The following is a 14,570-nucleotide window of genomic DNA, read 5'->3' as shown; positions in this document are numbered from 1 at the left end:
GGTTGAAGTGAAAGTCTTTTAAATAAAGGGAGATCAGCTATTTTTATTCATTACTAAATGGCTGTCTTGAGACTTTTTTTTTCTTTTGAGACAGGGTCTCGCTGTGTTGCCCAGACTAGAGTGCAGTGGCACCATCACAGCTCACCGCAGCCTTGACCTCCCGAGCTTGAGTGATCCTCCCACTTCAGCATCCCAAGTAGCTGGGGCTACAGGCATACACCACCACACCCAGCTAATTTTTTGTATATTTGATTTATAACAGAGACGAGGCCTCCCTATGTTGCTCAGGTTGGTCTCAAACTCCTGGGCTGAAGTGATCCTCCCACCTCAGCCTCTCAAAGTGCTGGGATTACAGGTGTGAGCCATTGTGCCTGGCCTGTCTTGCAAATTTTTAATTTCTGGGAATTTTTGGTTTTGTTTTGTTTTGTTTTGTTTTTGAGGCAGAGTCTCACTCTGTTGCCCAGGCTGGAGTGCAGTGGTGCAATCTCAGCTCACTGCAACCTCTGCCACCTGGGTTCAAGCAAGTCTCTTGCCTCAGCCTCCCGAGTAGCTGGGATTACAGGCATGTGTCACCATGTCCGGCTAATTTTTGTAGTTTTAGTAGAGATGAGTTTTCACCATGTTAGCCAGGCTGGTCTTGAACTACTGACCTCAGGTGATCCTGCTGCCTCGGCCTCTCAAAGTGCTAGGATTACAGGGGTGAGCCACTGTGCCTGGCCTCAAATTTCATTTTTTAAAAGCAAGAGCACTCAGTATGTCTGATTAAAACTGGACTTGAAAAACTTGAAAATGGCCAGGTGCAGTGGCTAACACCTACAATCCCAGCATTTTGAGAGGCCAAGGTGGGAGGATCGCTTGAGCCCAGGAGTTCAAGACCAGCCTGGGCAAGATGGCAAAACCCCATCTCTACAAAAACAAAAAAAAAATTGAAAAATTAGCCAGGCCGGGCGCGGTGGCTCACGCCTGTAATCCCAGCACTTTGGGAGGCCGAGGCGGGCGGATCACGAGGTCAGGAGATCGAGACCATCCTGGCTAACACGGTGAAACCCCGTCTCTACTAAAAATGCAAAAAATTAGCCGGGCGAGGTGGCGGGCACCTGTAGTCCCAGCTACTCGGGAGGCTGAGGCAGGAGAATGGCGTGAACCCGGGAGGTGGAGCTTGCAGTGAGCCGAGATTGCGCCATTGCACTCCAGCCTGGGCGACTAAGCGAGACTCTGTCTCAAAAAAAAAAAAAAAAAAAAAAGAAAAATTAGCCAGGCGTCGTTGCATGTACCCATAGTCCCAGCTGCTTGGGAGGCTGAGGTGGGAGGATCACCTGAGCCTGGGAGGTCAAGGCTGCGGTGAGCTGTGATCATGCCACTGCACTCCAGCCTCGACAACAGAGTGAGACGTTGTCTCAAAAAAAAAAAAAAAAAAAAAAAAAAAACTTGAAAATGCTGTTTCTGGTTCTCAGAGACACTGGCTTCACCAGCATTGGGAAGATCGTGGCCGCTTCCATGAACAAACCATGGGAACTTGTTGAAATTCTCATTGCTGTGTGTACGATGGCATTTCACACACTGATCACCCTTTCATATCCACGAGACTCTCATGATGCCCCATGTGTTTGACAGAGGAAATATGGAGAAACTGCGACCCAGAAGGGTTTAGTGAGTTTCGTAAGAATGCAGTAGTAAGTGGCCCAGCTAAAACCACAAACCTGGAGTGGCTTCATTTCATTCATTAAACAAACAGTGAAAGCAACACAAGTAGATAGAGGATTTCAGTGCAATGATTTTTTCTTTGAACCCCTCTGCATGTAAGCACAAGAAGTATCATGAAATAGGCATTTGGCTCTGTGCCATTTATAATATATTCAGGTCCTGTCCTTATTGGTCTGGAAAGTCAGGCTTCTTGCTACAGGGTGCTGTGGCAATGCAGCTGCCCTGGCCCCTGGCCATGCCTGTTGTCTACCATGTTTTTATTTCATTCATATGGCTCCAGGGTATAGTTTTTCCAAGTGCTAAGGCACAGAGTAGGATTGATTTGTTTGGTTATTCATTTATTTGTTCAAATATTTGAGTACCTTTTGTGTGAAGACATAAAGATAAGTCAGACATGGATGCAGCCCTCAAAGAACTGATGGTGTCGTATAGGAGATAAGACACAAATGTGGGCCAGGCACAGTCGCTCATGCCTGTAATCACAGCACTTTGGGAGGCTGAGACAGGTGGATCACTTGAGGTCAGGAGTTCGAGACCAGCCTGGCTAACATGATGAAACCCCATCTCTACTAAAAATACAAAAAAAATTAGCCAGGCGTGGTGGTGAGTGCCTGTGATCCCAGCTACTCGGGAGGCTGAGGCAGGAAAATTGCTTGAACCCAGGAGGCAGAGGTTGCAGTGAGCTGAGATCGCACCACTGCACTACAGCCTGGGCAACAGAGCGAGACTGTCCCACAAAAAAAAAAAAAAAAAAAAGACACAAATGTAAATAACATCACATGCTAGAAAGGTACTAGGGTTGAAAGACACTCAGGTATGAGTTCACAGTAGTCCAGAAGGAGAACTGGCTTCCTACGGGGAGATCAGGGAGGCATCCTGGAAGTGCCATCTGAAGATAAGAAGAGGGGACAGGGAAAAATTGATTGGAGTCAGGAGTCAGATCATGGAAAACCTTACATACAAAGAGGGGAGGTTATATCTGTAGGCACAGGGGATTTTTCTTTTTTTTTTTTTTTTTTTAACAGTCTTACTCTGTTGCTCAGGCTGGAGTGCAGTGGTGCCATCTCAGCTGACGGCAACGTCTGCCTCCCAGGTTCAAGCAATTTTCCTGCCTCAGCCTCCCAAGTAGCTGGGATGACAGGCATGCATCACCATGCCCAGCTAATTTTTGTATTTTTCGTAGAGACAGGGTTTCACTATGTTGGTCAGGCTGGTCTCAAACTCGTGACCTTAAGTGGTCCACCCGCCTCAGCCTCCCAAAGTGCTGGGATTATAGGTGTGAACTGCTGTGCCTGGCCAGGTTTGTTTTGTTTTGTTTTGCTTTGAGACAGGGTCTCACGCTGTCACCCAGGCTGGAGTGCAGTAGCGCAATCACAGCTCACTGCAGCCTCGACCTCCTGGGCTCAAGTGGTCCTCCTGCCTCAGCCTCTCAAAGTATTAAGATTATAGGCATGAGCCACCACACCGGTCACAGGGGAGGTTTTGGTAGTTTCTTTTATTTTTTTAATTTTTATGCCCACCTGGATGCTCTGCACAAGCCTCAATCCCTGTAAAATCTGAACTGAACTCCCCTTTCCTCCTGTACCTGCTTTTCCTTCTGTTAATTTCACTCTTTCTCAGTGTGACTCCTCTCCACCTCCACAACCACTGCCTTAGCTCCTATCATCTCTCATCCAGACTCGTGGTCCCCTCCTACTTGGACTTCCTGCCTTTAATATTGCCTCTCTTAAGTCTTTTCCCTGAATTGTGCCCAGAGGGATCTTTTAAATTTGGCCATGAAAATTTGACCATGTGACCATTGTACCTTCCTTGCTTAAAATTCTAGCTGGCCAGGAGTGGTGGCTCAGGCCTGTAGTCTCAGCTACTCAGGAGGCTGAGGCAGAAGAATTGCTCGAACCCAGGAGTTGGAGGTTGCAGTGAGCTGAGATCGCACCACTGCACTCCAGCCTGGGCGACAGAGCGAGACTCCATCTCAAAAAAAAAAAAAAAAAAATCCAGGCTGCTTACAAGTAAAGTCCAAATTTCTCAGCATGTTAGTTCCATGAGGGGCAGGGACTTTGGTCTATTCTGTTCACTGTTATATCCCCAGGACCCTAGAACAGAGCCTGACCCATAGTGAGTGCTCAGTATAAATTTGCTGAAAGAATGAATGAATGAATGTGACCATCACAATCTAGTTCTTGTTCCTTCCTTGCCCTCATTCCTAACCCCCACTTCATACTTCATAGTCTCATTTACCTCTATGCCTAAGCACGTGTTCTTCCTCTGCCCGAGATACCTTTCTCTGTCTTGAACTCCCAGTGAACTCCTGTTCATCTTTTAAAACCTTGCTCAAAGTTAACCTCTTTTGTGAAATCTTTGCTGAACTCCTAAGGAAAATCATCACTTTTTATTTATATTTCTTCATCACTTTGAACTTTGCATGTGTGCTTCATATGGTATGAATATGTTTACATATCTTTCCTGCTAGACTTAACTTCTTGAGGGAGGAAACAGGTGTCTTACAATGGCCTGGCATGTAATAGGATTCAGGTGAACTGCTGTATTGGGGGAGTGAGATCAGGAAGGGGGAAGAAAGTGTTGAGACAATCCATACTTTTCTGATGGAGAAATAGTTAACAGTTATTTTTCCAAGGACTTATGCTGGACCTATTTTATTTTATGTTTTTGTAGATAATCAGGAAGAAGTGTGTGGTACAAAGCCAAGGTGATGGAGATAAATAACAAGGAAGTTCCACAGTGCCAGAGGAGTGAGCAGGGTGATGAGCTATGAGCTGCTGCTTTGATCCTAGGAAACAGGTTGTTATTCCTGGCCGGGTGCTGTGGCTCACACCTGTAATCCCGGCACTTTGGGACACTGAGGCATGGAGGATCCCTTAAGCCTAGGAGTTCAATACCACCCTGGACAACATAGTGAGACTGTCTGTCTCTACAAAAAAAAAAAAAAATTGTTAAATTAGCTGCCCGTGGCCGGGCATGGTGGCTCACACCTGTGATCCCAGCACTTTGGGAGGCCAAGGTGGGTGGATCACCTGGGGTCAGGAGTTCGAGACCAGCTTGACCAACATGGTTAAACCTCTGTCTGTACTAAAAATACAAAATTAGCCAGGCATAGTGGTGCATGCCTGTAATCCCAGCTACTTGGGAGGCTGAGACAGGAGATTCACTTGAACCTGGGAGGTGGAGGTTACAGTGAGCCGAGATTGTGCCATTGCACTCCAGCCTGCCCAACAAGAGCAAAACTCCATCTCAAAAAAAAAAAAAAAAAATGAGCTGCACGTGGTGGCACATGCCTGTAGTCCCAGCTACTTGGGAGGCTGAGACAGGAGATTCACTTGAACCTGGGAGGTGGAGGTTACAGTGAGCCGAGATTGTGCCATTGCACTCCAGCCTGCCCAACAAGAGCAAAACTCCATCTCAAAAAAAAAAAAAAAAAAATTAGCTGCACGTGGTGGCACATGCCTGTAGTCCCAGCTATTCGGGGAGCTGAGATGGGAGGATCTCCTGAGCCTGGGAGGTAGAGGCTGCAGTGAGCCATGATCATGCCACTGCACTCCTGCCTGGGTGACAGAGACCCTGTGTCAAAAAACAAAAAACAGGCTGGGCATGGTGGCTCATGCCTATAATCTCAGCACTTTGCGGGGCTGAAGCAGGTGGATCACTTGAGGTCAGGAGTTCAAGACCAGCCTGGCCAACATGGTGAACTCCTGTCTGTACTAAAAATACAAAAATTAGCCAGGCATGGTGGTGTGCACCTGTAATCCCAGCTGCTCTGGAGGCTGAGACAGGAGAATCACTTGAACCCAGGAGGCGGAGGTTGCAATGAGCCGAGATCGTGCCACTGTACTCCAGCCTAGGTGACAGAGTGAGACTCCATCTCAGAAAAAAAAAAAAAAAAAGATAATCATTCCTATTTTACTTGTATCTCAGTACCAGTGTGAGCAGTGAGAGATTTAATAATTCCACATATGTCAGCAGCGATGAGCTTTTGAGCTGCTACTTTTATCCTGGGAAACAGATTTTGGAGTCACTATAGATTATGCAAAATGTTAGGCATTATTAGGATGGGAACTCAATACCAAAGAGAGTTTCCACCCTTATGTAAAGGATGTTGGACTCTCACATTCAATTTAGTGTGCCATACTTTTCATAGCACCTCAGGAAAGACAGAGCCAGTTAGGTATCCCAAGCCAGCCCCAGAGAAAAGAGTTACTCCAGTGTTGACAGAGACCACAAGAGCCTGGACTGCTTACCCGGTAAAAAAAATTCTGAAGAGATGACAATGATGACAAACATGGCTGACATTTGCAAGTGCTTACTATGTGCCATGTGCTGTGCTTTATGTGTTACTTTATTTCATTCTTACCACAGTCCTGTGAGGTGGGAACTGTTATCATACCTGTTTTACAGATGAGGAAAGTAAGGCACAGAAAAGCTAGGTAAGATGTCGAGGGCCACACGGCTGGTCAGTGCTAGAGCCAGGACATGAACCACGTTTCTCTACTTGGAAAGCTTGAGTCACTAGTGCCTTCATAGGTGATATGATATGACCAAAATCTGTAAATCTGGAAGGGCATGGATAGAAAGAACAAATCTCAGGCCGGGCACAGTGGCTCACGCCTGTAATCCCAGCACTTTGGGAGGCTGAGGCAGGTGGATCACCTGAGGTCAGGAGTTGAGACCAGCCTGGCCAACATGGTGAAACCCCGTCTCTACTAAAAATACAAAAATTAACTGGGCGTAGTGGCAGGTGCCTGTAATCCCAGCTACTCCAGAGGCTGAGGCAGGAGAATCACTTGAACCCAGGAGGTGGAGGTTACAGTGAGCCAAGATCGTGCCACTGCACTCCATCCTGGGCAACAGAGTGAGACTCTGTCTCAAAAAGTAAAATAAATAAATAAAATAAAGAAGAAATCTCGGAATATAGTTGACCCTCTGTGTCCATAGCTTCTGCATCTGTGGATTCAACCAATCATGTATGGAAAATACGGTATTCACAGGATCCGCAGGGCTGACTTTGGGACTTGAGCATCCTTGGATTTTGGTATCCAAGGAGTATCCTGGAACCAATTCCCAGTGGATACCAAGGGATGACTATAGCAGTAAGTGTAACTCACAGAACTTGAGTGGAACAGTTTCTATACACATGAGTGATAATCACATTGTCACCTTAATGGTTATATGAGCAAGGTGAGGGAATAAATTGGAGAAAGATTTAAGTGAATTCCTGGATATTTGATGATTTCACATATGTAGAGTTAATATAAATTCCAAACAATTTAGGGTCTGCATCAAAGCAAGCCTCTTCTACGTATGCCTGGAAAATATTCTTAGGAACTACTGTCCAAGAAAGCATGAATTCTGGTCTAGAAATCTGATCCATTATAACAGCATTTTCCAAGTTCTGAAGGTAGTGAGATCAACTCAGAGGGTTGTATTAGTCAGCTCAGGCTGCCACAACAGAGTGCCCCAGACTGGGAAGCTTAACAGAAATGTATCCTCAAAATTCCAGAGGCTCAGAGTCCAAGATCAAAGTGTCAGCAGGGTTGGGTTCTGGTGAGGCCTCTTCCTGATTTGCAGATGGCAGCCTTCCCACTGTGTCTTCACACAGGCTTTCCTGTGTGTGTGTGCTAGGGGTGGGGGTGAGAGGAATGGCAGGGGGTATGCAGGGAGAAGGAGAGAGCAGTTGATCTCTGGTGTCTCTTCTTCATAAGAAAACCAGTCATATCATTAGGCCCCTACCTTATAAACTCATTTAACCTTCATTACCCTCTTAAGGGCTTTTATCTCCAAACACAGACTTCAAGGTATGAATTTTAGGGGTACACAATTCAGTCCATAACAGAGTCTCACCCAGCAGTCTTTTGTTTTGAGATGGGGTCTCGCACTCTTGCCCAGGCTGGAGTGCAGTGGCGCCATCTTGGCTCACTGCAAGCTCCGCCTCCCGGGTTCACACCATTCTCCTGCCTCAGCCTCCCGAGTAGCTGGGACTATAGGTGCCCGCCACCAAGCACGGTTAATTTTTTGTATTTTTAGTAGAGACAGGGTTTCACCGTGTTAGCCAGGATGGTCTCGATCTCCTGACCTTGTGATCCGCCTGCCTTGGCCTCCCAAAGTGCTGGGATTACGGGCATGAGCCACCGTGCCTGGCCCCCAGCAGTCTTAAAATGAAATCAAACAGAATAAACACTATCAGGGTAAGTATTGTTTTGGGAAACTTTTCCAGTTATCCACATAAGGCATGTGTGTTCTGAGGTTGTAATGCAAGCTGAGTTTCTAACTGTGAGTCACACAGAAGCGTGGAAGCTGGTGTCTTACAGCATTCCCGACCTTATAAGAAGTACACTTTACCCTGGGGCTGATTGGGAGCCAGACTGAGTTGGAATTGCAGACGATGTCTTGCTGTTGGCTGGTGGCGGAGTTGGTGTCCTCCTCCTTCATCTGGGCTGGTGGAATTCCCCAGCTCTGGATCCCATCCACCAGCGGGTAGCCAGGGTTGGTCACTGCGTACAGCACAGCTAAATGAAAGCATTTGGTTCCCCAGGTGATGTGCTGGTGGTCCCCATCAAGCTCCACAAGTGTCCTTTCTGCCCTTACACTGCCAAGCAGAAGGGCATCCTCAAGCGGCACATCCGTTCACACACAGGCGAGCGGCCCTACCCCTGTGAGACCTGCGGCAAGAGGTTCACGCGACAGGAGCACCTGCGGAGCCACGCCCTGAGTGTAAGTGTTCCAGCTGGCCATGCCCTCGTGTCAAGAGCGATTCATGATCTCATCTAATGGAAGGGTACAGCCAGCCTGTCTTTCATGTCTCTGTCTACTGGGATGTTTTCAGATAATTGTCAACATATATTTTTACTACTAAATTAAAGCTCAGGTGGTGGCACTTACAGAAAGCTAAAACTTTTTTTTTTTTTTTTTTTTTTGAGACGGAGTCTCGCTCTGTCACCCAGGCTGGAGTGCAGTGGCCGGATCTCAGCTCACTGCAAGCTCCGCCTCCCGGGTTCACGCCATTCTCCGGCCTCAGCCTCCCGAGTAGCTGGGACTACAGGCGCCTGCCACCTCGCCCGGCTAAGTTTTTGTATTTTTAGTAGAGACGGGGTTTCACTGTGTTACCCAGGATGGTCTCGATCTCCTGACCTCGTGATCCGCCCGTCTCGGCCTCCCAAAGTGCTGGGATTACAGGCTTGAGCCACCGCGCCCGGCCAGAAAGCTAAAACTTTATATGTTAGAGTTAAGTTTTAACTTCAAGTTAGACTAGTTTTCTCAGGGGAAGAACCAAGAAAGTTTAGATCCTGGTAAGAGGTGATGATTGTAATGTAGAGAACAACAGGGCTCAGCCAGGATTGTGAATCTCTTCCTACCAGTGTGATACCAAAGGTAAGCTGCATCCTCAGTTTCCCACCCAGCCCCAGCACCTGGGGGTAAGGGAAGGGTATACTGCCATGTATAGAGCTCCCTGTGGGCAGCAGACAAAGAGGGCTCCAGCCCAAGGAGACCCTCCCCTCTAATGAGCTGCCCCCTAGGATTTGTCTCCATGTGAGCTGGTGAGTCCAACCAGCTGAAAACCATTCAGGCCACTTAGAAAGATGTTACATTTATTTATTTATTTATTTAAACTTTTAGGTTTGTTACATAGGTAAACTCATGTCACAGGGATTTGTTGTACAGATTATTTTATCCTGGAATTAATTCTCTTTGCTCCTCTCCCACTTCCCACTCTCCAGCCTCCGGTAGACCCCAGGGTCTGCTGTTTCCTTCTTTGTGTTCACTAAGTTCTCATCATTTAGCTCCCACTTATAAGTGAGAACATGTTGTATTTGGTTTTCTGTTCCTGTGTTAGTTTGCTGAGGATAATAGCCTCCAGCTCTATCCATGTTCCCACAAAACACATGATCTCATTCTTTTTTATGGCTGCAGATGTTGCATTTTATGATCATCTTTTTTTTTGTTTTGTTTTGTTTGAGACAGAGTCTCACTCTGTCGCCCAGGCTGCAGAGATAGATCATAGCTCACGGCAGCCTTGACTTTCCAAGGCACAGGTGATTCTCTCGCCTTAGCCCCCACTTGGGTAGCTGGAACTACATGCAAACACCACCACGCCCAGCTAATGTTTGTTTGTTTGTTTTTTTTTGTAGAGACAGGGTTTTTCCAAGTTGCCCAGGCTGGTCTTGAACTCCTGGGCTCAAGCGATCTGCCTGCCTCAGACTCGCAAAGTGCTGGGATTATAGGCATGAGCCACCATGTGCAGTTATGATCATCTTTGAGCAAGACAATCAGTGTTTGGGAAATCTAACATACAAATAGCTTGACCTTCAATGGGCGCTCTTAAGAATACAAAAACTGGGCCAGGTGTGGTGGCTCACGCCTATAATCCCAGCACTTTGGGAGGCCGAGGCAGGCGGGTCACAAGGTCAGGAGTTTGAGACCAGCCTGGCCAATATGGTGAAACCCCGTCTCTACTAAAAATACAAAAATTAGCCGGGAGTGGTGGCGGACGCCTGTAGTCCTAGCTACTTGGGAGGCTGAGGCAGGCAAATTGCTTGAACTCAGGAGGCAGAGGTTGTAGTGAGCCAAGATCGGGCCACTGCACTCCAGCCTGGGAGACAGAGCGAGACTCCATCTCAAAAAAAAAAAATACAAAAACTGGCCAGGTGTGGTGGCTCACGCCTGTAATCCTAGCACTTTGGGAGGCCGAGGTGGGCAGATCACAAGATCAAGAGATCGAGGCCATCCTGGCCAACATGGTGAAGTCCTGTCTCTAATAAAAATACAAAAATTAGCCGGGCATGGTGGTGTGTGCCTGTAGTCCCAGCTACTCAGGAGGCTGAGGCAGGAGAACTACTTGAACCCGGGAGGCGGATGTTGCAGTGAGCGAAGATCGCGCCACTGCACTCCAGCCTGGTGACAGAGCAAGACTCCGTCTCAAAAAAAAAAAAAGAATACGAAAACCCTCAGAATGGGAGAAAATATTTGCAAGGGATATATCTGATAACAGTCTAGTATCCAGAATGAAGAACTTTTATAATGCAACAGTAAAAGAATGAATAACTCAATTAAACCTGGGCAAAGGATTTGACTAGACATTTCTTGGGAAAAGGTAGACAAATGGCCAATAAGCACATGAAAAGATGCTCAACATCATTAGTCATAGGGTAAATGCAAATCAAAGCCACCATAAGATGCCACTTCCCACCCACTAGGACTGCACTAATTGTGGGTGGTTCTCCTGTATCAGCCTCTCCTCATCTCTGCCTCTTGTGTGTATCTTGCATCCAGAGCTCTCTAAAACAGAGGCTGTGATTGGTTCACAGAGCCCCATTGGCTGGAGTTCCTGAAAAGTGTACACATAAAAAAGATAGTTCCTGGGCCCAGCGCAGGGGCTCACACCTGTAATCTCAGCACTTTGGGAGGCTGAGGTGGATGGATTATCTAAGGTCAAGAGTTTGAGGTCAGCCTGGCCAATGTAGTAAAACCCCTTATCTACTAAAAATACAAAAAAAAAAAAAAAAAAAAAAAAAAAAGCCAGCCTTGGTGGCACGTGCCTGTAATCCCAGCTCCTCAGGAGACTGAGGCAGGAGAATTGCTTGAACCTGGGAGGCGGAGGTTGCAGTGAGCCAAGATCAGGCCACTGCACTCCAGCCGGGGCGACAGAGTAAGACACCGTCTCAAAAAAGAAAAAAAAAACAAAAACAAAACATAGTTCCCAAAGCAGCTGCTGGCACATCTGGGGAATATAGCTGTCTACCCTAGCAAATCTGCCTTCCTAATAATTAAACAATCCAAAGTACATAAAAACTATGTCAGCATTGGGGGGATGGGAGATGGACAGCATTAGGAGAAATACCTAATGTAAATGACGAGTTAATGGGTGCAGCAAACCAACATGGCACATGTATACATATATAACAAACCTGCACGTTGTTCACATGTACCCTAGAACTTAAAGTATAATAAAAATAAAAATAAATAAAATATCAATTACCAAAGGTGTCCAATGAGAGGGGAAAAAAAAGCCATGTCAAAAATCCTAATGAGAGCCAGATGCAGTGGCACACACCTATATTCCCAACTACTTGGTAGACTGAGGCAGGGGGATCACTCGAACCCAGGAGTTCAAGTCTAGCCTGGGGAACATAGCAAGACAGCAAGACCCCATCTCCAAAAAAAAAAAATCCTGGCCAACTATGGTGGCTCACACTTGAAATCTCAACACCTTAGGAGGCCAAGGTGGAAGGATCACTTGAGGCCAGGAGTTCAAGACCAGTATGGGCAACATAGTGAGACGCCACCTCTACAAGAAATAAAAAATTAGCCAGGCATGGTAGTACATGGGTGCATGTGGTCCCAGCTGCTTGGGAGGCTGGAGGGGGAGGAACACTTGAGCCCAGGAGTTCAGGGCTTTAGTGAGCTATGATCGTGTCACTGCACTCCAGCCTGGGTGACAGAGCAAGACCCTGTCTCAAAAAAAAAAAAAAAAAATCCCTATCAGTTCACTTTCACTTGAGTGCTCTTTGTATGCTAAGCACTGGGCATATAGTAAGGAATGGGACAGACTCTGTCCCTGCCCTCTTAGAGCTTACACTCTAGTGAATTTTATCAACAATTTGTGAGATGTACAACAAAGGAAGAAGTATGGGTGAGAATCGCTAGCTGGGGGCCCTAACTGGCCTAGAGCATCAGGAGAGACCTCCTTCCAAGGTGTTCATAAGGGGTGAAGGGTTGATGATGAGGAGAAGGGAATGTCCCACATGTGTCCAATGGCTCTGGGGTAGAAAGAACCTTGGTAAGACGAAGACTCATATGGTTTGGATCTCTGTCCCCACTCAAATCTCATGTTGAAATGTAATCCCTAATGCTAGAAGTGGGGCCTGGTGGGAGGTGGTTGGATCATGGGGGCAGTTTCTCATGGTTTAACGCCATCCGTCCTTGGTGCTGTCATTGTGATAGTGAGTTCTCATGAGATCTGGTTGTTTGAAAATATGTGGTGCCTCCCCCTTCTTTCTCTCCCCTCTGCTCTGGCCTTGAGAAGTGCAGACTCCCTCTTTGCCTTCTGCCATGATTGTAAGTTTCCTGAGGCCTCCCCAGAAGCTGAGCAGATGCCAGCATCATGCTTCCTGTACAGCCTGTGGAACTGTGAGGCAATTAAACCTCTTTCCTTTATAAATTACCTAGTCTCGGGTATTTCTTTATAGCAGTGCAAGAACAGACTAATACAAAGACTATGGCAGAGAATGCAGGTGGAGTGCTAAAAAAGGAATCCGGAGGGTCAGGCAGGGGCCAGATCACATGGGACCTTGTGGAAAAGGCTCATCTCCTTTTCTGTGACATCTGCTGTGTCCGCTTGTGATTACAGGTCCACAGATCCAACCGTCCAATCATCTGCAAGGGCTGCAGGAGAACATTCACGAGTCACCTGTCCCAGGGGCTGCGGCGCTTCGGGCTGTGTGACAGCTGCACCTGTGTTACAGACACACCCGACGATGACGATGATTTGATGCCTATCAACCTAAGCTTGATGGAGGCTTCATCCGAAAGCCAAGAAAAGAGCGACACAGACAATGACTGGCCAATCTATGTGGAGTCGGGTGAGGAAAATGACCCCGCTGGAGATGATTCTGATGACAAACCACAAATTCAGCCCAACTTATCAGACCGAGAGACACTTACGTAGCAATAAATTGGTGGAGAAGAGGTTTTAGAACTTGCTAGTGCTCATTCTGTTGTTGAAAGATACCATTTGTTCAATTTTGTGGAACGCTGAGAGGAACATTTTTTCACTGTTATATGTGCATTTTTATTAGACTATCTGATAGAGGTTGGATTTTGTGACTCAAAGGACAGATAACCTTTTTGTGTGGTGCCCTTGGTTTCTGAGGGCTTTGCTGGCCACTCCTTAATTCTGAGTGAATCAATGCAGGCCCTGAGGTCTCCTGTTTTTCTTGCTGTGCATCCAAACTGTGGTTAGGAGAAAGATAAGAAAATCTCCACGCTTGTTTTTATATTGACTCAGCCCTCTGCATTCCTTTGTTATCATCCTCTTTCTCTAAAAACCATTAAGTTTTGGGATCAAGTTTACCTTTGCCAAGCCTTTCCTAATGAATTCCACATTAAATTTTCTGGCAACGTATTAAAGAGAAACCTTTATTGATATAAAGCAGGCAGGGCAGTCTAGCTACACGATCAAAAAAGGTACTCTCTAAATCTAGGACAGCAATTTTAAAGGCTTGGAATACTTACGGGCAGACAAACATGAGAATGATCCGAAAGGCTCATTATGGCATCCTGACTTGCCCAGTTGAATAAAATTTTAAGTTAGCACTGAGAAGGGAGGCTATGACCCCAAGTCTGGATGGTTTCCCTGTCTGGTTTGGCATTTGATGATTCTACACCTACAACCTGTTCTGTTATCATAAAACAACTCATTTGGGCAAAACTCAAAATGCTCCCCTACTTTTTCCAGCAATTTCCAAAAGTTGGAGCTGTGTAACTTGGAAATGTAGCTGCCTCTGGCATTCTTTTACTTAGTTTATACTGATGCAGGGCAGGCAAGCCCGAATATTGGGGCTTAGTCCAGGGGAGTTCTTGGCTTCACCCAGGAAAGAATTCAAGGGCGAGCCAGTGGTGTTAGACAGCAGCTTGTATTGAAGCAGCAGTGTGCTGCAGCAGCAGCAAAGGGGCCGCTCCTTGTGGACTAGGACTACCCCATAGGCAGTGTGCCCAGAGTAGCATCTCAGAGGCAAGTTGGCACTCATATTTATACCCACTTTTAGTTACATGCAAATTAAGGGGCAGATTATGCAGCAATATTTAGGAAAATGGTGGTACCTTCCAAGCCGCTGGGCGATTGCCAAGATAAGGGGCAG

At 46.6% G+C, this 14,570-nt stretch overlaps 1 protein-coding gene across 1 annotated transcript in view; it reads left to right on the top strand.

Moving 5' to 3' along the window:
• LOC105494643 (zinc finger and BTB domain containing 8B) overlaps positions 1–13,712 on the top strand; it is a 28,867-nt gene extending 15,155 nt beyond the window's left edge. Inside the window, exons 5-6 of the mRNA XM_011763259.2 lie at positions 8,249–8,427; positions 13,061–13,712. Coding sequence (XP_011761561.1) covers positions 8,249–8,427; positions 13,061–13,378 — 497 coding nt within the window. The 3' untranslated portion in view covers positions 13,379–13,712. The remainder of the gene's footprint in view (positions 1–8,248; positions 8,428–13,060) is intronic.
• Positions 13,713–14,570: the final 858 nt, after the last annotated feature.

This window comes from Macaca nemestrina, chromosome 1 (genome assembly GCF_043159975.1).
Source record: "Macaca nemestrina isolate mMacNem1 chromosome 1, mMacNem.hap1, whole genome shotgun sequence".
Lineage (NCBI taxonomy): Eukaryota > Metazoa > Chordata > Mammalia > Primates > Cercopithecidae > Macaca > Macaca nemestrina.
This window is presented reverse-complemented; position numbering and strand designations above follow the sequence as displayed.